Source organism: Nelumbo nucifera, chromosome 8 (assembly GCF_055504915.1).
Source record: "Nelumbo nucifera cultivar China Antique chromosome 8, China Antique-T2T, whole genome shotgun sequence".
Lineage (NCBI taxonomy): Eukaryota > Viridiplantae > Streptophyta > Magnoliopsida > Proteales > Nelumbonaceae > Nelumbo > Nelumbo nucifera.
Window position 1 is genome coordinate 28,726,201 of NC_142656.1, and position 22,301 is coordinate 28,748,501.

General features: G+C 39.5%; 1 protein-coding gene across 1 annotated transcript; it reads right to left on the reverse strand.

The window, feature by feature from the left end:
* Positions 1 to 394: 394 nt before the first annotated feature.
* On the reverse strand, positions 395 to 22,205 carry SCY1 (SECY homolog 1). The gene is made up of 8 exons (XM_010270054.3): positions 21,966 to 22,205; positions 20,139 to 20,296; positions 19,650 to 20,035; positions 18,264 to 18,563; positions 17,460 to 17,549; positions 8,406 to 8,529; positions 7,624 to 7,787; positions 395 to 892 (listed from the first exon to the last, which is right to left on the reverse strand). Exons 1-8 carry the CDS (start codon positions 22,136 to 22,138, stop codon positions 659 to 661), a joined length of 1,629 nt encoding a protein of 542 aa, XP_010268356.1. The 5' UTR covers positions 22,139 to 22,205; the 3' UTR covers positions 395 to 658.
* Positions 22,206 to 22,301: the final 96 nt, after the last annotated feature.

Genomic DNA, 22,301 nt, shown 5'->3' on the forward strand with positions numbered 1-22,301 from the left:
TTTATTTAATTAATTTATTTTATAGTTAAACAAGCTTTCTCATATCCAAGATTAAAATGGTCTATTGGCATTTTTTGGAACACAATATTCATATTTTAAAACAACATTTTATATCTTCAGATTTTAAAATCAAGAAAAATTTACCAACTCCAATGCATCTCTAAAATTAATTATTACAACTTTCGTACTTCAATACAAATAATAGGCCCCAAGGCTTCTAAAGGTCACTGACTCACTGGTAGGGAAACCCCCCATATCTTTATCATTGTGGAAGAGGTGCTTAGTTGTAGCGTGCATGCTTTATTTCAGCAGCATCAATCCTTGGCTTACAATACAACTCGAGGTTGTATTCCCATTTCTAGTGCAATTTTGTAATGGAAAATGGAAATACGCCTTTTAATAAAATCTTCAAGTTCCTTTAGGAAAGCCACCAAACGTGATTCAAAACTTCCCTTTGTGCAATGCCAATGAATATGTTTGGAACATTATATACATCAAAACAAGCTAATAAAATACTTGTACAACAGCTGCAAATCAGAAAAGCAAAAAGGAATTTGGGTTTTGCACCTCCAATGTGGAAACGGATCCATCAGCATCTGTATCAAATACCAACCTCAGATGGCAATTTACAACCATGTGGACCCATAAGTTGCAAAGTTTATTGCGGGCCATACTTATCCAGATCATAGAACTCTATGTTCTTGTACTTTTGAGATATAATTTCGGCTTGAACTTTTCTTGCTGTGTCGGTAGCACAACCAACAAGAATGAGAACAGAGGTGCCAGCAAACCCACGAAATGCAGTTAGGTGTGTAACTTGCTCAACTACAGCTGGACCAGCAGCAAGTACTGCTAAAAATGCAGAGCCCAAAACTGATATCCGGCTAAGGACCTGCATTCAAACAAAAAAAAAACAATATATATATATATATATATATATATATATATACAGTGAGAATGTACATTTGTTTCAACGAGTATTTGAACTGAAGCAGCTAAGAAAAGTTTAAGCAACTAGAGTCTACCAGTTATATTAGTGCTATTATGATTGGTTTTGATTCCACCCTCTGTAGCCCATAATAGCCATTTGTTCTTTTCATTATTTTGTTCAAGATATTGATGCTTTTCATCTCCATCAAATATGAATTCTGAATTGTTTATTGCATCATAGAGCACAGATTCACCTAGCTGACCCCAAATAGTTGGGATTAAGTCTTGAGTCGAGTACAAAGCTAGTAGAAACCACTATCTGCTGATCCGGTCAAGCTTCTTGTGGAAGGAAGAGGTGAAAGCTGTAGATTTCAGCAATAGAAGAGGAAAGGAAAGAAGAGAGAAGAAGGTCAACTAGGATTGTGTATCATAACCCTAGCCGCCAGCCCCTCATTCTATTTATAATTAACTTAAATATGAAATATTACAAAGATGCCCTTAGTAGGCGGCAACTCAAACTAAATAGTTACAACTCTTTAAAAAATAAAAACTAATGGGCCCAAGGCCCAACAACTTCTTAATTTAAAAGAAAATAAACTAAACACAAATTTGCCCACTTAACACTCCCCCTTAAGTTGGGAGTAGATGTCACACATTCCCAACTTGCGTAGATCATGCTTCAGCTTATTCTTTGCAATGCCTTTTGTGAGAACATCAGCAAGTTGCAAATCAGAAGAAATGTATGGAAGACAAACTTCTCCAGAAGTTACCCTTTCTCTGATAAAATGTCTATCTACTTCAATGTGCTTAGTTCGGTCGTGCTGGACTGGATTATGGGCAATATTAATTGCTGCCTGGTTATCGCAGTATAACATCATAGGTTCTTCTGCCTGTACACCGATTTCTTCTTACAAATAACGGATCCAGAGAAGTTCTGAAACTCCATGTGCCATGGTCCTATATTCGGCTTCTGCACTTGATCTTGCCACAACTGTTTGTTTTTTACTCTTCCATGAGACTAGGTTACCCCCAACTAGGGTGCACACTCCTGAAGTTGATCTTCTGTCATCAAGGCATCCTGCCCAATCCGCATCTGTATAAGTCTCTACCTTCAGCTGTCCATGATCAGTAAACAATATGCCTCTGCCTGGATGTCCCTTCAAATAAGCAAGGATCCTGTCAACTGCCTTCCAGTGCTGGTCTCGTGGAGCATGCATGTATTGATTCACTACACTTACTGCATAGGAGATGTCCGGTCTTGTCATACACAAGTATAGTAGCCAACCCACAAGTCTTTAGTACCTCCCAAGGTCCTTTACTGGTTCACCTTTTGATGCACTGATTCTATGGTTCTGATCAATGGGGGTGCTGGCTGCCTTTGTTCCAAGCTTCCCTGTCTCTTGGAGAAGGTCCAAGACATACTTCCTTTGAGAGATAAAAATTCCATGTTTCGATCTTGCAACTTCGATGCCTAAGAAGTATCTCAGTTCTCCAAGATCCTTAATCTCAAATTCCTTATGCAGGTTCCTCTTCAGACTATCAATCTCACTTAGATCATTCCCAGTGACAACAATATCATCCACATAAACAATTAGGATTGACACCAAAGATCCCCTGCGCTTCACAAATAAGGTGTGATCAAATTGAGTTTGAGTGTAGCCAAAAACAATCAAGGCCTTTCTGAATCTGTCAAACCATGCTCTGAGAGATTGTTTCAAGCCATATAGTGACTTCTTCAGCTTGCATACCTTTCCCTTTTCAACATTATCATAAAAACCAGCTGGAAGATCCATATACACCTATTCTTGCAGATTCCCATTTAGGAAAGCATTCTTCACATCCAATTGAAACAAAGGCCAAGAGTATAAGGCAGCAAGAGAAAGGAGTATCCGAACAGAAGTCATCTTTGCAACTGGCGCAAATGTCTTTAGATAATCAATGCCATAGGTCTGTGTGTACCATTTTGCAACAAGTCTTGCCTTGTACCTTTCTATACTTCCATCTGCCTTATACTTTACTGTGTAAACCCATCTGCATCCAACTGTCTCATTGTCTTTTGGTAGGTCCACAATCTCCCATGTCTGATTCTTAATCAAAGCCTCCATCTCTTCCTGCATAACTGTCTTCCACTTAGGTTTGGAGAGAGCCTCACTAACACCCTTGGGTATAGACACTGAATCAAGAGAAGAGAGAAAATCACGGAAGGAAGGAGAAAGCCCACTATAGGATAAGTATTGTGAAATGCAATGAGCAGTGCACTTTCTCTTCCCTTTTTAAAGAGCAATAGGGAGATCAAGGTTATCTGTAACAATGTTAATAGGATCAATGGGAACTGAAATAGTAGTGGGATCAAGAGGAATACCTGAATCTGTATCAACCGAATCTGGAGTCTCCAAGGGATCGACAGGAAGTGGTGTGAGTTCTGCTCTAGTGGAATCAACCGCCTTATGAAGTCTCTGCCGTGAGTAATGCTGTGAGACGGAACGCAAAGGAGGTGGCAAGGTAGGTGACATTGGGTGGTGGTCAAGCACAGTAGTAGACACAGGGACTGGAACTGGGAGAGGGATAGACTGCTGACTTACTTCCCCAAAACACTCCCCCTGAGAAGGATTCCTTGAGAAGAAGTACGTAGATTCAAAAAAGGTAATGTCCATAGTAACAAACCGGTTCCCAGAGACTGGATCATAGCAGCGGTACCCTTTTTGATTCTTTGCATATCCAAGGAAGACACATTTCTTTGCCTTGGGATCAAGCTTCGAACGGTAAGGACCAATGATATGTGCAAAGCAGGCACACCCAAACACCCTTAGAGGAATATGAAACATCTCATCCTGAGGAAAAAGAAGGCTGAATGGAGTGCTGAATCTAAGTATACGAGAAGGCACCCTGTTAATTAGATATACTGCCGTGAAAACAGCATCACCCCAAAAACGAACCGGAACTGTAGCTGTGATCATCATGCTTCTTGCCGTCTCAACAATGTGTCTGTTCTTCCTCTTTGCAATACCATTCTGCTGTGGACTGTAGAAGCAACTACTCTGATGGACAACACCATACTCCAATAGATATGAGGCAAGATGTCTCTCAAAATATTCCCTAGCATTGGCAGATCTGAACATCTTTATTCTGGTTCCAAACTGTGTTAATACCATCTGGTGGAATTGCCTCACCAAGGATGGTACTTCATCGCGGGATTTCATCAGGTAAATTCAGGAATATCGAGAGAAATCATCCACAAACAGGAGAAAATAGCGATAGCTGCCCATAGAGGGAACATGATAAGGGCCCCACACATCCGAATGAATAACATCAAAAGGAAAAGAACATCTTTTATTACTAGGTTTAAAAGAGTGTCTACAATGCTTTCCAAGTTCACAACCTTCACACTTTAACCTTGACAGACTCACAGACTCAAACAGTTTTGGAAACAAAGAACTTAAAGAAGAAAAAGACAAATGACCCAGACGATTATGCCAAAGTATAATCTGATCCACAGATTTTGACTCACTGTCCTTGCAAACATGATGACTTTGGTGAATTGGAAGAGCATCCAGGAGGTAGATTCCATTCACTTCACGACCACTCCCAATCGTCCTCTTTAAATCCAGATCCTGCAAAATACAGCATCCAGGAGAAAAAAATACTGAGCAGTTCAGGTTCTTAGTCAAACTACTAACAGATAATAAATTGGTGCTCAATCTAGGAACATGGAGAACAGAGGGTAAACAAATGGAATCATTAATCTTGACAGATCCCTTCCCAGCAATAGGAACATGGGATCCATCAGCTGTGGAGACCCTATCTCTGCCAGAACAGAGCTGGTAAGAGGAGAAAATAGTGGAGCAATGGGTCATGTGCTCTGAGGCTCCAGAGTCTATAATCCAAGGAGATCTCTCCTTACCTGAAGCAGAAACATAGTTTGCAGTGACATGTGGACTACCTGTGTGGGCAAAGGAGGTAGAGTGAGCTCCACCTGTGCTACCTGTACCTTGTTATCCGCTTGCGGCTGAACTGGAACTAGCTGTATCCCTTTGATTCAGGAGTAACCCAAACCTCTCAAGCTCGGCCCTTACTGCAGCAGCTGCAACGAACTCCAAAGCAGTTGTAGTAGGGGGGGCCGGAGTGTCACCGGTAACTGCCATGTACCCATTTCCTTTCTTATTCTTCAATCTGGTCGACACAAGATGTGGGTGAAGCTTCCAACAAGTATCTCTTGTATGCTTAGGCTTCTTACAGTAGTCACAAACTAAGTCCCTTTTGTCTTCCTTGTTTTCATTGCCATTCTGTTTAGATTTCACAGCACTTACCATAGCGGACTGATCAGACATGGGATTCTTCATCATTACATCCCTCCTGCACTCCTCTCCTAACACAAATGCATATGCTTGGGAGAGAGTGACACTGTCCCTGGAAAGAAGATGCTGTCGTGCAATGTCATACTTAGGGTTAAGGCCAGCAAGGAATTCAAACACCCTATACTTCTCTAAGTGTCTTTGATAGGTAGCTGCATCCTTGGTGGTTCCCAAGCAAAGGTCTCTAGATGGTTGATCTCCTGCCACAGGGTCTTAAGGACTGAAAAATAAGCTGCAACAGATCTATCTCCCTGCCTTGTAGCAATAATTTGATTTCTTAGTTGATAAGCCCTAGCAACATTCTCCTTTTGTGAATAGGTTTCTGCAACCCCATTCCATATCTCCTTAGCAGTATTTGCCCATAAAAAATTTACTTATATGTGGCAACATGGAATTACACAACCATGTCATTACCATATAATTTTCTTGTACCCATTGGGAGTTGCCAGTTTCAGGTTTCACCTCTTCACCAGTAATATACCCCAATTTTCCACGAGCCCCAATGGCCATCTTTGTAGATTGGGATCATTCCAAGTAGTTTGTACCATCCAACCTAACTGTAGTAATGGTCCCAGCTCCGAAGGGGTTTCCAACACCTCCTCCCACAGGTCCCATTTCATTCCCGGGCTTATATTCAACTCTGTGTCCCTCCATACTTCTCAAAAGGGTATAGAAAACAAATAAAAAATGCAGCAAAAACAAACAAAACACCTTCTAGAACCAACGACACTTCTTTGGTGTCCTGAACTTTCTCCCCACAAAAGATTCCTTTTCTGTGGGATGGGAGAAGAGAGAGAAAAGGCAACCGCCCTCTCTAGAAGCCTCCAAACCACGTGGGCCTTGAATCGCCCCTTATAAAAAACTCCAAGGAACCCTAAAAAAATAGGGCGCCACTACCTAGGTCAAAATTGAAGAGTCCAACAAAAACAGAACTCTTCCCCTTTTTCCAGTTTTTCCTGATTCTGATGAGAAACCCTAGACCAGCTACAAGGCATATAGATCCATCAAGAAAATCCAAAAACTGGGCTTACCTGAGAGCTTCGATCAGCCTCTTAAATCTCCATGCAGTCGGCCGATTTAGGGCTGCATGAGAGAATCACTTCCAGAACCTTCAACCTGCTCTGATACCAAGTAGAAACCACTATTTGCTGATTCGGTCAAGCTTCTTGTGGAAGGAAGAGGTGAAAGCTGTAGATTTCAGCAATAGAAGAGGAAAGGAAAGAAGAGAGAAGAAAGTCAACTAGGATTGTGTATCATAACCCTAGCCACCAGCCTCTCATTCTATTTATAATTAACTTAAATATGAGATATTACAAAGATGCCCTTAGTAGGGCGGCAACTCAAACTAAATAGTTACAACTCTTTAAAAAATAAAAACTAATGGGCCTAAGGCCCAACAACTTCTTAATTTAAAAGAAAATAAACTAAACACAAATCGGCCCACTCAACAAAGCTTAAGATTCTTTAAGTTTCATTATATAAAAGAAGGGAAGACCTAAAACTATACATTGAGACAACATTGAACAATCCTATACAAATCTCATCTGCTGCAACAGAGACAAAATCAGTTGGAGAAGCCCGAGCTCAGTCAAGACAGTTGTCAAAATGAGAAACCAGACAAACAGCTCAAAACGTTTTAGAGACATCAACTCAAGAAAACACAGCCTTCAATTCTGTTAATCACCTCATCCAGCCGGCTAGTGTAAATAAACTTAAATATTTTGATGACAAAATTCTTAAGAATGTAATAAAACTAAACTAAGGCAAAAGAAATTCTTTTGCACAAACCGTAAATTTGAGTTAAATAGTCTATTGCCTCCCCCAAGAAATGAAATTCAAATCATAAGATTTCTAAGAAGCTAAGAAGCTGGATTTGGGGAAAACAGGATTTTATATTAAAAATAAAAATATTGCAATATTAGTTTTCAATTTTTTGTCTTTAGTTAAGTAAACAAAAATGCATACATATATCTCATTTTACAAGAAATGGCAAACTGCTAATTTTATATCGAAAGGAGAATATGTTGCTCAGTTGAGCAAGACAAAATGCTTATGCTACCTTCCCCACTTTAGATAATATGCTGTGTGAGTATCAATTTAGAGTTACTGGTCGGAAGAAAATAGGCTAATAAATGATTCAATCTGGATGGATCTAAACTTCTAACACCAGAATCCATACAGTTAAATGAAATATTATTTCAAGGCAACTCAACAATGAAATGACCCATATTTATGCATGGCATACCTTTGATGTTAGGCATTGGTGTCAACAACCTTCATGGTACTAAGAACCCAATGTTTTAGTAACAAGAGAAAGACCTTTTTTTGAACAAAAACTTACTGTTTTAATAAATGCAGCTGTGCTTTTCCCGGGCCTGATGAGTGGGATAGATGCACCTTGCCGCTTCAATTGTTCGCTTACATCATCAGGATCCAATTGCAAGAAAGTGTAGTAATAATTGAAGAAGGCTATTAGTAGTATATTGGTAGGAAGATAGAGAGCACCTATAAGAATTCAATAGTTAGATTAGGATTTTGACTACTACAAAAGTTATAGCAAAAAATAAAAGAAAAAAGACCAATCAATGTTACTTCACCATATTGTGTGTATGGAAGAGTGACATAACTATAGAGTCTAGTACTGAAACTAGATAATATTCATAAAAATTCTGTTTTCGTAGTCAAAGGTTCAATCAAGTCAATTTAGTCCAACACTCCAATCATGGCAATAATATATTAGGGGTGCAAGTCGGTACCCAATTTGAAGAATTTACACAGCATCAGGCTCAGAACCTTGGGTTGGGTCAATTCAAAATTTAACAAAGCCTCAACCCAAAGCCCACCCAAGTTGCATTCCTATGTGGCATAACCTTTATCCAAGTTATCCATTCCTTTAGTACCAATAAATACTGACCAAACCTAAGGTAAATAAACTCAAGTCGCTGGGATAGAAAAGTTGACTTATAATAGGTAACTTATAATAGAAAAGTTACCTTATAATAGAAAAGCCATAAAGAATCTTGTATTGTCCAAATTTGAAATCTCAGTCATAATATCATAAGCTAAAGTTGTTAATAGTGTTAACATACCCTAGTAACTTCTGAATAGTTATTATGAATTTACCTCCTGGATTTAAAGAAACTGCAGCGTTTTTCAAAGCAGCTAGACCAGTAAAACGTGCTAGAGTACCAGGAAGAGCTAATGATGAGGTTGAAAATATTATTGGCATCACTCCAGAACTATTAACCTGCATAAGCAGAGCTGTTAGATTAACAATGGAAATGCGCAACTCATATAGAAAAAAGATGAAATATTTATCTAATTTGTTCCTTTGAACATTGAAAAGGAACAATTTTTAGTAGCCAATTTACATAGAAAAGATCAAACAAATTCTTAATTGCAATCTGAAGATATTGAGAAAAAGTTATGAAATATTTATCTAATTTGTCCCTTTGCACATTGAAAAGGAACAATTTTAGTATCCAATTTACATAAAACGATCATACAAATTCTTAATTGCAATTCTGAAGATGTTCAGAAAAATTTATAAAAAGCGCATTGTATTCTGTTAGTGTTAGGTCTGCCTGTTAGACTGATAACAGTCAAGGAAGAGAGAGAGAAGAGAGGAGAGAAAGAGAGAAAGGAGAAGAGCAGAAGAGAAACAAGGAGAAAAGATTCTGGTTCGAATGAGAGAAAAAAGTTCACTCTCCCATTCGGCCAGATGTATTTTATATTACTAAAATAATGTGGAAAAGTCACATATGCCCCTACTTAAGTTAGGGACATTAAATCTAACATAAACTTATACATCAGCACCTAAACACAAGCATAAAGACAAAATTACCCCTACATACTCAACACTAACACTCCCCCTCAAGCTGGAGAGTATATATCATATAATCCCAGCTTGTTACATATGTAGTCCACTCTCCCCCGACTCAACCCTTTAGTAAACAAATCTGCCCACTGGTTCCCTGTGTTGACATATGCAGTGTCTATCACTCCACTCAGCACCTTCTCTCTAACAAAGTGACAGTCAACCTCTATGTGTTTGGTTCTCTCATGAAGCACCGGATTAGAGGAAATGTGAACTACAGCCTGATTGTCACAGTAGAGCTTCATTGGAGTATCAACAGTGTATCCCATCTCCTGTAGAAGGTTCCTTAGCCACACTAATTCACAAGTAGTATATGCCATAGCTCTATATTCTGCCTCTGCACTGCTTCTTGCCACAACTGTCTGCTTCTTGCTTTTCCATGTCACCAGATTACCCCAAAAAAAAGTGCAATAGCCTGTGGTAGATCTCCTATCAGATACAGAACCGGCCCAATCAACATTAGCATATCCTTCTATTTCAAATTTCCACCACTTCTGTATATCAAATCGTGACCAGGAGCCCCCTTTAAATACCTCACAATCCTTATAACCGCATCCCAATGTGGAACCAGAGGTTTCTGCATGAACTGACTTACCACACTAACTGCGAATGAAATGTTTGGCCGACTGATGGTTAGGTAGTTTAGTTTACCTACCAGCCGCCGGTATCTGCTAGGGTCTTCAAACACTACACCCATATCACTGCTCAACTTAGTGTTTGTTTCCATAGGAGTTTTAGCTGGTTTAGCACCTAACAAACCTGTTTCTTCAAGCAAATCAAGAGCATATTTCCTCTGACACAAGTTAATACCATGCTTGGACCTTGCTACTTCTATCCCCAAGAAATACTTCAATTTACCAAGGTCCTTTGTCTGAAAATGGTCTTGCAGAAAGATCTTCAACCTGTCAATGCCCATTTTATCATTCCCGGTAATGACAATATCATCTACATACACCACTAATAGGATCTTCCCTGCCTAAGAGTCAAGATTGAAGACGGAATGGTCAACTTGGCACTGTTTCATACCAAACTTCTTTACTACCTCACTAAATCTGCCAAACCATGCTCGAGGAGACTGTTTAAGCCCATAAATGGCCTTCAGTAGCCGACACACCTTACCATCCTCCCCCTGAGCAACAAACCCCGGTGGTTGGTCCATATAGACCTCCTCGAGCAGATCACCATGCAAGAAGGCATTCTTGATATCAAGCTGATAGAGGGGCCAATCATACATCGCAGCAAGAGAAATCACAATACGGACTGAACCAATCTTAGCAACCAGGGAGAAAGTCTCTATGTAATCAATACCATAGGTTTGGGAATACCCTTTGGCAACCAATCTAGCTTTCAGCCGCTCTACACTACCATCAGGTAAGTACTTAACCGTATAAACCTACTTACAGCCAACAGTCTGCTTACTAGAAGGAAGAGTGGTGAGTTCCCATGTATGATTATGAGCCAGAGCTGAGATTTCTTCTTCCATCGCATGACACCATTCTGGAGAGGCAAGGGCTTCCTGGACATCCTTAGGTATAACAACAGAAGATAACAAAGAGATAAACTAGCGATGGGAAGTGGAAAGGTGAGTCAGTGAAACATAATTAGAAATAGGATCTACGCTTACCTTTCTGCAAGGAAATGGGAAGATCAAGATCAAATACTGGGGTTGGGGCTGGTGTGGTAACAACTACCGGATCTGTCGACGATGATGAAGCTGGAGGAGGTGCTGGTACATGTGGGCGATGTGTATACACGTGATGGATCGGTGGTCGTTCAACAGGTGGTGGCACCAGAGGCAAAGACTTGGTCACTGCGGGAACAAGAGGAACAAAGTCCACAACTAGAAAAGGAAGGGGAGGAGGTGATGAGGAGGAAGAAACATCACCGGACCCCAAGAAGAATGGAGTAAACTCAAAGAAAGTAACATCAGCACATACAAAGGAACGCCGAAGGCTAGGGTGATAACACTTATACCCTTTCTGAGTCCGGGAATAACCAAGGAAGATACACTTAATAGACTGTGCGTCTAACTTGTCCATTCCTGGCCCTAGATTATGAACAAAACAAACACAGCCAAAAAGTCGAGGAGAGAGAGGAAACGGAGACAAGGTAGGAAACAATGTGGTGAATGGGGAATGACCATCAAGGATAGACGTGGGCATCCGGTTAACCAAGAAGCAGGAAGTAAACACTGCATCACTCTAAAAGGATTTGGGAACATTCATGTGATGCACGAGGGACCGAGCTGTTTCCAAGAGGTGACGATTCTTTCTCTCAGCCACCCCGTTTTGTTGTGGGGTGTAGGTACATGAAGTCTGATGGATAATGCCATGTTGGTCTAGGTAGTCCTGAAATGATGAAGAGAGATATTCATGGCCATTATTAGAACAAAAAATTTTAATGTAAACACCAAATTGGTTGCGAATCTCAGCATAAAACTTTTGAAAAATAGGAAACAATTCACTTCTTTCTTTCATTAAATAGAGCCATGTCATTCTTGAATAATCATCAACAAAAATGACAAAATATTTATATCCATTGTATGACATTACTTTATAAGGACTCCAAACATCTAAATGAACCAAAGAAAAAGGACTCAATACACGATTATCAACTCTAGGACTAAAGGGAACACGATGATGTTTCCCCAACTGACATGACTCACAATCCAAAATAGAAAGATGACTCAATGAAGGAACCAAAGACTTCAAAACTTTCAGTGAAGGATGACCAAATCGACAGTGCCACTGGAGAGGAGAGAGGGACGATTGGAGAGCTGTTGACGTACTTCCACCACCATCAAGATAATAAAATCCACCAACTTCATGCCCTCCACCAATCTTCATCCCCGTCTTGAGACCCTGAAAAACACACGAAGAGGGGTAAAAGGTAATGGAGCAATTAAGAGACTTGGTCAACTTACTAACAAACATAAGATTAAAAGGAAATTTAGGGACATACAAAACTGAGGATAGGGATACAGGGTCTAGGTCAACATTACCAACACCACAAATTGAGGATGTGGAGCCATTAGCAAGGGTAACAGATTGTGATGTTGAGCAATGACAAAGGGAAGAAAACACACCTGGAGTTCCAGTCATGTGATCGAAGGCTCCAGAATCAATAATCCAAGGATGGGGTGTGGATGCCAGACAAGCCATACCTGAGTGTGCGAGAGTGGCCGTGTTCTGCTGAGATGTGGCCTGTACTAACCTCTCATACTCATCACGGGGAATACTCATCATCTCCTTCCAGTCATGTGATCGAAGGCTCCAGAATCAATAATCCAAGGATGGGGTGTGGATGCCAGACAAGCCATACCTGAGTGTGCGAGAGTGGCCGTGTTTTGCTGAGATGTGGCCTGTACCAACCTCTCATACTCATCACGGGGAATACTCATCATCTCCTTCCCAGCAACATCTGTGGATGTAGGAGGTACCTGATCGGCTAAATGGCTCTCCTGTCTGAAGCTACTGTCACTGGTCACGGCATGATTGGCCCAAGTTGAAGGTGGACCATGCAAGTCATAGCAATAATTGATGGTATGTCCATCCATACCACAGTGTGTACACCTCCTTGGACCCGAACTACGTCCTCTGCCACGGGCTCCCCCTAAATCTCGACCTCCAGTATGACCACCACCACGGTTATATGTAGGTTCACTACCACCACTCTGGCCATATGCCGGTCCACAACTACCACTACGGCCAGACTGAGCTCCCCGAGTTCCACCTCTAACACCACGGCCTCTAGATACTGCTAGGGCTGATCTATCGGAAATATTAGGGTTCTCGGTAGATCCAATGGAAATCCTCCTGAGTCGAGCAAACACCTCTTTTAAGGAAGGGAGAGCTGACCCTCCTAGTATCTGAGCTCGCACTGGTTCATATTCAGATTTCAGCCCCACCAAAAACCGAGTCACATCAAGTTGTTCTCTCTGTTGTTGCTGAATTTTGACATCAGAAGTGAGGGGGTGATAAACATTCAATTCATTACGAATGTTTCTCATACTAGCATAGTACTCCTCAAGACTCTGATTACCCTATTGTAGATTAAAGTATTCCTGGTACAACTGATATACTCTGGTTGTGTTGTCTTGACCCGAATACAGCTTCTTAGCATGGTCCCACACTTCTTTGGCAATATCAAGGAACATGAAAGTTACACTAATCTTGGGTTCCATAATATTCCATAACCATGTGATGATCTGTGCATCTGCCTGCTCCCAATCATCATACTCAGGAGAATCGGTGGAAGGTTTTTCACCCCTTATGTGCTTCACCTTCTTCTTTGCCTTAAGAAAGACGTCTACAGATTTGGCCCAAGGTACATAATTTTCTCCATTCAGCTTAATGGAGGTCATTTGAACATTCAGGTAATCAGTAGGGACCATCACACTAGTCTTGCTATCACTGTTGTCTTCCATTGCTGAATTCTGATATTGCTGAATTCGGCAAACTGCACACTAGGTCACACTACACCCTGATTTCAGCACTTACTACTGCTGCAAATTGCACTCTTTACACCACAAACCCAACTCCACGACTGCCTGAAACTTCCCAGCACTGTTTGAGGAACACCCCCCTTCGAATCACACTGAAGGGTGCACAAACCCTAGCACACTACAATCTGAAATCCCCCATACAGTCTGAAATAGACTTCTCATTTGGTTCACACCAAAAAATGCATAAAACCTCTTACCTAATCACCGAAAATCAGACCACACAAGACACCCACTGCACCACACGAATCAGCCCTCTTCTCTTCATCGATTAGGGGAGGGCTTCTTAGAAACTGCAGCAACCGACCACAAACACCACAACTGGAGGCATAGAAACATCCAAGGGAAGAGGGCGACCACTCCTTTTCAGCCCTGTCCCTTATCTCTAGCTGATGGCGAAGAAAATAAGAGAAAAACCTAGGCTGGGTGCGCAGATAACAGAATTCTGGGCAGATCCGACTTGCTCAGTTCAGCTCTGATACCATGTTAGTGTTCGGTCTACCTGTTAGATTGATAACAGTCAAGGAAGAGAGAGAGAAGAGAGAAGGAGAGAGAGAGAAAGGAGAAGAGCAGAAGAGAAACAAGGAGAAAAGATTCTGGTTCGAATGAGAGAAAAAAGTCCACTCTCCCATTCGGCCAGATGTATTTTATATTACTAAAATAATGTGGAAAAGTCACATATGCCCCTACTTAAGTTAGGGACATTAAATCTAACATAAACTTACATATCAGCACCTAAACACAAGCATAAAGACAAAATTACCCCTACATACTCAACACTAACATATTCCTACAAACCAAGGTTCAAAGTATTAAGACTCACTATATGAAAAAAAAGATCAAGAGTTTCGATCAAAGGAAATTTTTTAATTATTATTTTTAACTGACAAATTGTCATATGATATGATAAGATGTCTTTTATCATTTAAAACATTAAAATAACTATAAAAAATGGACATAGATAAATCTCCAGGGCCTGATGGACTGACAAACTTGTTTTACAAGAAATGCTGGACTGTTATCAGAAAAGATGTCCTAAAGGCTTTTCAGGAATTTCACAATTCAGCACCGCTGGTGAGAAGCATGAATGACACCTTTATCACTTTAATTCCTAAAGTGGAAGGAGCAGTGAATCTTAAAGATTTCAGGCCTATAAGCTTGCTGAATAGTTTCTACAAGCTTCTTGCAAAGGTGCTGGCCGAAAGATTGAAGATCTTAGGAAGTGTAATATCAGAAAATCAATGTGCTTTTGTTGGGGGAAGACAGATTCTTGACAGTGTTTTAATTGCTAATGAAGTTATTGATTCTAGAAGAAGGGAAGGAAAGCCAGGTATTTTGTGCAAGGTGGATCTGGAGAAAGCATACGACCATGTCAATTGGTACTGCCTAGATTTCATTATTCAAAAAATGAACTTTAGCCAAAAGTGGAGGAATTGGATGAAGGTATTTGTTTCTTCACCAAAACTTTTGGTTGTAATAAATGGGAAATCCTTGGGTCTCTTTAGAAGCTCAAGAGGACAACCTGGAGAAAGCATACCATGCCCAGATCATTCATGTTAAATAGGTCAACGTATTAGTTACTATATATAGATCATTATAATCAATTCTGTTAGAGTTAGTCAAATGAGGGGTAGATTAGTCTTTTTCAGTTAGTTTAAGTTATGTGCTTATGTGGCAGCTCTAATTAGACTTCCTGTCCCATACTAAAGTGGGGGCAGTTTAGTCTTTGTACTTAATTAAACCCTTAATTCATATTATGGTCGAATAGTAGGGTTTAGGCTACCATGTTCGACTGACTTCTCCTTCTTCTTCTTCTTCTGGTTCGAACTGCTGAAGACAAACAAATTCAAATATGTAATTTTATTTGTGAGATCACCACCTTATATTAATATACTTATATGTACAAAAGAAGACTATACAATCAGGGGCAAAAGTCAAGAAAACTTGAACAAAAATCAGGGCAAAGAAGAGTTGCTATACAAGACTGATCCGTAAACTCCAAATTTGGCCAAATTATCTGCAAGACTGCAACAGCATTAAGTTCTCTTGGAATCCATTTGGGAGAAGAACTACGAGTGAAGACCAGGTCCCTTGCTTCTGCAAGATAGTGCACCAACCTCCAAAGGCCTGCACTAGTCCTATCCAACCACTTGATAGTATTCACTGAGTTGCCTGCTACAAGTAAATTAGTAAACCCGTTCTGTTTTTCTATTCTCAGCCTAGCAAGAGCTGCCAAAATTTCCGCCTTCACCGAGCTAGACTCCTCTATTGGTCCTCTGTAAGCCTACCTGGCATTATCCAGATTTGTAACAAAAACCCCACCAACAATAGCTGGGCCTGAGTTCACAAGGAGTCTTCCATTGAATTTCAAAGTGAGCTCTGCACTAACAGTCAAGGACAACCTGGCGGAACTAGGCAACGGAAGAGGAGATGATCTGAAAGGTATTTCTGTTTTTCTGTTAATGTCTTCCACTGTGTAACCAGCAAAGTCAAACCGAAGCCCATGGATCATACAAGCTAACAACATGCAACTCAATTTCATGAAAAGGCTTGCTTTTCAAAAAAGAACGAAATCATTTTATAATTGCCTAACTGGAAAGCCTGATAGATTTGGTTTTATAACCTGTACTGAGTGCCAGATGGGCCAATATTTCCTATTATCAACTAAAATAAGGCCAACCCTGCCTTATGGCACTAATATACTCTGGCTCAGCCCATCTGATCAAATTTCACATATAATCTTCTTGTGATCAATCATCAACACCTCATTTCAAACAATAAGGGTCAATTTCTGAACATAATTGCTGATTTTCATCTTCAACATTGAATGTCTCCAATCCACTTTCCAAGAGATTAATGAGCCTTCTTCTTAACCTTCCTCCCTTCTTCTGCACATACCTTTACAGTAAGAAAACCCCTGGCATTCCCCAATCATACTTCCATATACAAAGACAGAAATATGTCCTAGAATCCATTTATAGTATCAACCCTTAGGCTTATTTTACCATAATATCTTTTAAATTATCTTTGAAATTTCAAGAAACTACCTCTGGTGACCCAACAACCATCTTAGACACACTCAAAAGTAGAATAGTACTAAAGAGTTGGTACCAAATACCCACTCACCTTTAATGCTGTCTGAAATTACTAGTTGGCCTTCTATTGCAAATTCACAACTGCCTTACCTACTTTTTTTGATGAATTACTGCCTTACCTACTTTGATTGATGTCCTTGGACCAATTGGTTTGTGCACAAATACCAAATTATCCTCCTCAACAGATGCCTTAATTTGAAGCTTATCTCCCCTTTTGAAGACTTCTAGATTTTCAATTTCTCTTATAGCTTGAACTACCACTGCATGCATCTCCTCACCAGGAAGTCCTCACATGCAATCTCATCCATTGATTTATTACCTCTTAAAGAAATCAAAGTTAGAATGCAAAAGTCTTGATCTCCTTGGAACCAGAAGCTCCCTCCATGTTATTAGGATTTTGACATACTCCTCAAGACTTGTCTGTTTATGCGGAATTTGGAAATCAGGTGTCAACTTGAGATTAATGTGTTGCATCATAAAAGATGTGTTTGGATCATTGTTGCATGGATTCTCCTAAATGGACGATGCGTCTGTACTGCACACACGTTGAGTTCTGTAGACCCCCACTAAAGCCATTTAGTTCTATATATATATATATATATATGGATCAGTATTAATAGGGATTAAGTAGGGAATTCCCTTGCATCAGAATGCCAAAACTAGAGAAAAGGAATTGTCGTGCAACAAAGACTTGGTTTACAAACCTTAAAAGGAAGATAAGCAGATTTCTGTAGACCCCCACTTCTGCTGCTGTATCTTAGAGCATAGTTTATTGGGATTTTCCTCTCAGCTTCCTGAAATATATTTTGACACAAATATTAATACCTATATTAGATGGACTTGGTGCAGGTGTTGGGTGTGTGCATTTGTCTAGGAATCAATTTCGTTCAACCTCAAAATCTTGGATATTGGAAAAATCTAATCTAACATAGGTATTAATATTTCGTTCAACCAGTAATCATATATGGACAAATTATACATTTTTTTATGAATTATGGACACCATACATTGAGAATTGGACATTAAATCTAGAATCATGCAAGTGTGCTATTTTAATTCAGGTGCAGTCCATCACTGATATGCAAAAAGGGAAACATCAAGAACACAGTACAGAAAAAAGTTAACCAGAATGTAATATGATTAATTAAACCCCATAACATAGAGGTCCACATTTTATGAAGTTTAAGGGGAATTCTTGGCTGAGAATTCTATAAAACTATAAATACAAGCTTCATCTTCTAATTCAATACTTATTTTAGTCATATCAATTAATAGTTTATGTAGGGTCCATATCCAATTTAAGTGGATCTGTACAGAATCCATCAAAACTTGGAATCAGAGAAAAAACAGAGATGAATTTGGCAGATCTGAGACATCTCATATCCATAACTATGTTGTGTCATGTTCAAAACAGGTCTTGGAATAATATAATGTGTACAGGTATCATAGGTTAACACTTAACACAGCCCATCTTTCCACCAAATAATGTTGAACCAAGTAGAAATTACCTGAACATATACAATACCGAGGACTAGTAGGAAAAAAGAAAGGACAATGGTAACAAGTCCAATATAGTTCCCATCCTGAAATGCCTGTGCAACAGTCCTACCAAATGTTGCTGGTAAGTATGACAGAATGTTTGTGAAGATCAAAAGAGATGTCCCATTCCCTAGTTTCAGGTCAGATATCTGCTCTCCGATGTAAGTTGTGAGTACTGAGCCAAGTGTCAATAGTGTTACTGATGATAGCACCCACTGTGTACTGAAGTCATTGACATAGGGACGCAAGTAAAGTACTTGACCAATAGCCTGTCATGGAAACCAGAAAGCAATTACTAGAAAAGTTAAGCTATGTATCTGTGTACAATCAATTGGTGGAAGTCATTATAAGGAAGACATGAACATAAAGATAGGAATGCCTGGGATGGTGTTGACAAATCAGACAATGATCTTCACACTCTAGGACCTGCAAAAACATTGTTTTCTCATCAATCACTCACTCCCTATTCCCGAAGCACTATTGATGGTGCTTTCTTACTATTTCCAATTACATAGGGCTAGGGAGTGGGACTTCCATGGCTATTTATAGATTCTAAAACTCCCAAACCAGGTTTCTGTTTTCAATCAGACTTCTCCTGAGAATGTCACAAGAGTAATTCTTGTTTTATTGCCAATAATTCCCAAAATAATCATCATACTTTGAAATTATAGTTTAATGCCACTATATGCACTTTGTCTTCAATTTTCTTCAGTATTAAGTATTGAAAACAATATGCACTTCATTGGAGAAATAATTCCAATAATTTCAGCTGTAATTCCATCAATAAATGATTAATCATTTCATGTGATTTTTTCTGGTTGATTATAAATCCATCATTTTTGATAGATCAACAGAAAACTAACATAAACTAAGTAAAGAAAATAGCATATAAACTTGAGTGCATGTAAAATGAATAATTAGAGAAATATAATTAAAAAGTTGTCTGCAAAGCTTCAAATAACTGACATAAATTTCCATCAGATGGTGCATCCAGAAATCTGACATAAATTAAAAAATGCAGGAGAGTTTAGTTGTTTTCTATGAATTGTTAAAACTGTAGGATCCAGGGATTTTCATTATCGCTTTTAAAATCTTAGAAGTTAATGCTCGACACCCCCCCAGCATTAATCTATGTTTTCCAATTAATTGTGTACAATACCAGTTCTCTCTCTGTGGCTTATGAATATCAACTTTCAAAATAGTCTCCATTCCACAGAAGTTTGAAAAAAGGGTAAGTCTACCAAAATTTTTATTCAGTTTCAACTTGCAAGTGCAGAAAATGAACTGTATAAATCATGTCCGACAGTCCGAATAAGCCAGGGAACTGTTAACTGCCAAAAAATAGAATTTTCTACCTGTACTATAGCGAATCCAACCGAAGCATAACGGGTATACTGAAGAACTTTCTTTCTTCCTGCTTCGCCTTCTCTTTTCTGAAGTTCTTGCAATTTGGGGTAAATTTGAGTAAGCAGCTGAAATACAATCTGTGCATTGATGAAAGGAACTATTCCAAGGGAGCATATCCCCAACCGACCAATGCCTCCCCCAGAAAATGAATCCAAGGTGCTCAAGAGACTGTTCTGATCCAAATTACCAATGAAAGCCTCTCTGTTGACCCCACCTAAAGGTACATATATTCCAAGGCGGGATAAGGCCAGATACCCTAACAACTTGAGGAACTTTCCTGGAAGAGGACCTTTAAAAAAGTCACCAAAATCAATGGAACTATCTTCAATCGCAGCTGCCAATGTCAAAGAACTTAGTTAAGGGCTGAAAGCTAAAAGTATACTGTTCAACTTAGAGATATTTATGGATATCATAGTTTTGCGGCTAAAATTCCAAACCTGCCACTCCCCTAGCTGAGGAAGATTTCTCCTTTCTTGTACCTGATGTGCTCTCAGATCTTTGCAAAAACAAATCTTGAAAACTTTCCCATGGAGCAATAAACCCTGGAGATGCATCTGGATGGATACGCAATGGATCAAAAACTGTGCTATCACAACTGAGAAGGAGCTTACATTAGTAAGTGGAGAAAAATTACCACCACAAATTGAAAGTAAAATTATCTCTTACATACCTAAAATTTTCTAGTGATAAACTGAGGGAAGAAACCCTGAAAATTATCTCTTACATACAAACAAGAACACCAAACATCCTTCAAATATAACCGGTATAATATATTTCTCATAGTAGTTATCCTGGTTTGGATGCTGAAAATCTGTAATACTTTGATGGGAAGAAACATTATTAACCCTTTCTATTATTTGACCTAATACGGAGTACAGAAGTTTGTTTTTTTTTGGCAGCTAAGCAGCATCTGTGGAAGGTATCTTAATGGAGGATACATAGGCAGAAACTGTGTGAAAGGGTCACCTTTTCCCTTTAAAACAACTTAGGTCCATTGATCATTGAGTCAGATAACAAGACTACTATTACAGCTCTGAATTTCCCACCACAAGAAATTCTATGGAGGGGGAAGAACTGTATTGATTCAGAGCTTCCTAATACTGTGCAAAGGATGGACTTTGACTCTTCCTCCTAATACTGTGCAAAGGTGTGAGAATGGTTCCCTTTTTATTGTGTGATTTTGATAAATAGCCATCAATTTTATTAAATATACACACATACAAACATGAAACACCATTTTAGAAATAAAGAGTCTTGTCACCACTCTCTCATTTTCTTAAGCTTACAACTGTGCCCAAAACATTTGGTATCTCCCTGCCCCTTGTTTTGCTACCGCATCAGCCATGCTATTGGCTGTCCTTGGGATCCTTTGTACTCCTCAGCTCCACATCTCTTTTCAACCACCTGAACTTTTTCACTTCATTTCTGTAGGACCACAAAGCAGCCATTCTTTTTTGCAGCCACCCTACTACCAGTTCCGAATCTCCTTCAATAAGTAAGTCCCTAAGTTGCTTGCTGCAACTCTGGAATGAAGCAAGGAGGACATAGGGTGGACTTTGACTCGAAATTCAAATAGTTTCCATAGAGATTTCAGAACTTTCTGTTACTTCCATGCATTAAATTAATTATAGGACGAAAGGGGTGGGGCGGGGGAGAAAATAATTGATTAACGCCTCCTGTTTCTTGTACACATTGGCAATTACGACAAAGAAGACTAAGCACTCTTTGCAACCAAGCAAAGAAGATCATTAGTGGGCAGACAAGAATAGATAAAGTAGAAACCAGGATACTTGATCACTATATTCAAGTCTCTTTTAAAAGAACGAGAAAGCCCAACAACCAATAATCTCATGAAGAAAACTAGTACACAGATTGAATTGTCAAGAACAGTGTCAAAACGTGGGAATTTCTCTACCCACTAACAGGAACCTAGCAGTCCACACTCAAAGGAAGAACCATGATGAATAATAGAGAATTATGATCCTACACTCATATGACTATTATAAAAGATACAGATCAATAGAAAGTTCTGCAAAGAGACAACAGACAGACTCTAAGAAACAGAAATAATTCGAAAGTTATATTCGGACCCAGATCAATTTCCCACTAACCAGATTTGAGTCTCTATAAACAAACAAAATTTTACAAAAATCTCAATACCCAGATGGGAACAATGCGAATTTCTGATGACATTTAGACAGCCATTCCATTGCCATAAAAAGTAGATGGAAGAAATAAACTTAAAGAAAGACCAAAAAGGGTACCCGTTGAAAGGAAGGTCAAGCTTCCATTGATGGTTCTTGGGCTTTCTATTAACAGCAAAGCTCGCCCTGCAAACCGAACGCCACGGTTTTGGCTTTGGAGAGGCTTTAGGAGAGCGAGAGAGCGTACAGAGATTGAAGATAACCGAAGAAGCTTCACTAACCGTTAACAACATTATCCCTCTTCACTCTCACCGTCGCTCCAGTGGGTTCTTTCTCTTCTCTTCAATTAATTTTTGTTGGGCAAACCATTTCTATACGGCCCGCTGCACCAACGTTCCAATCCTTGACCGCCCGATTCGAATCCTTCCAACCAAATACATGAATATGTGGTGGATT

Coding starts and splice junctions, on each gene's coding strand:
- SCY1 (XM_010270054.3), bottom strand. CDS start 22,138: ATGTTGTTAACGGTTAGTGAAGCTTCTTCGGTTATCTTCAATCTCTGT. Junction 20,297..21,965: donor CTTGACCTTCCTTTCAACGG/GTACCCTTTTTG, acceptor GCTCCTTCTCAG/TTGTGATAGCACAGTTTTTG. Junction 20,036..20,138: donor CTCAGCTAGGGGAGTGGCAG/GTTTGGAATTTT, acceptor TGACATTGGCAG/CTGCGATTGAAGATAGTTCC.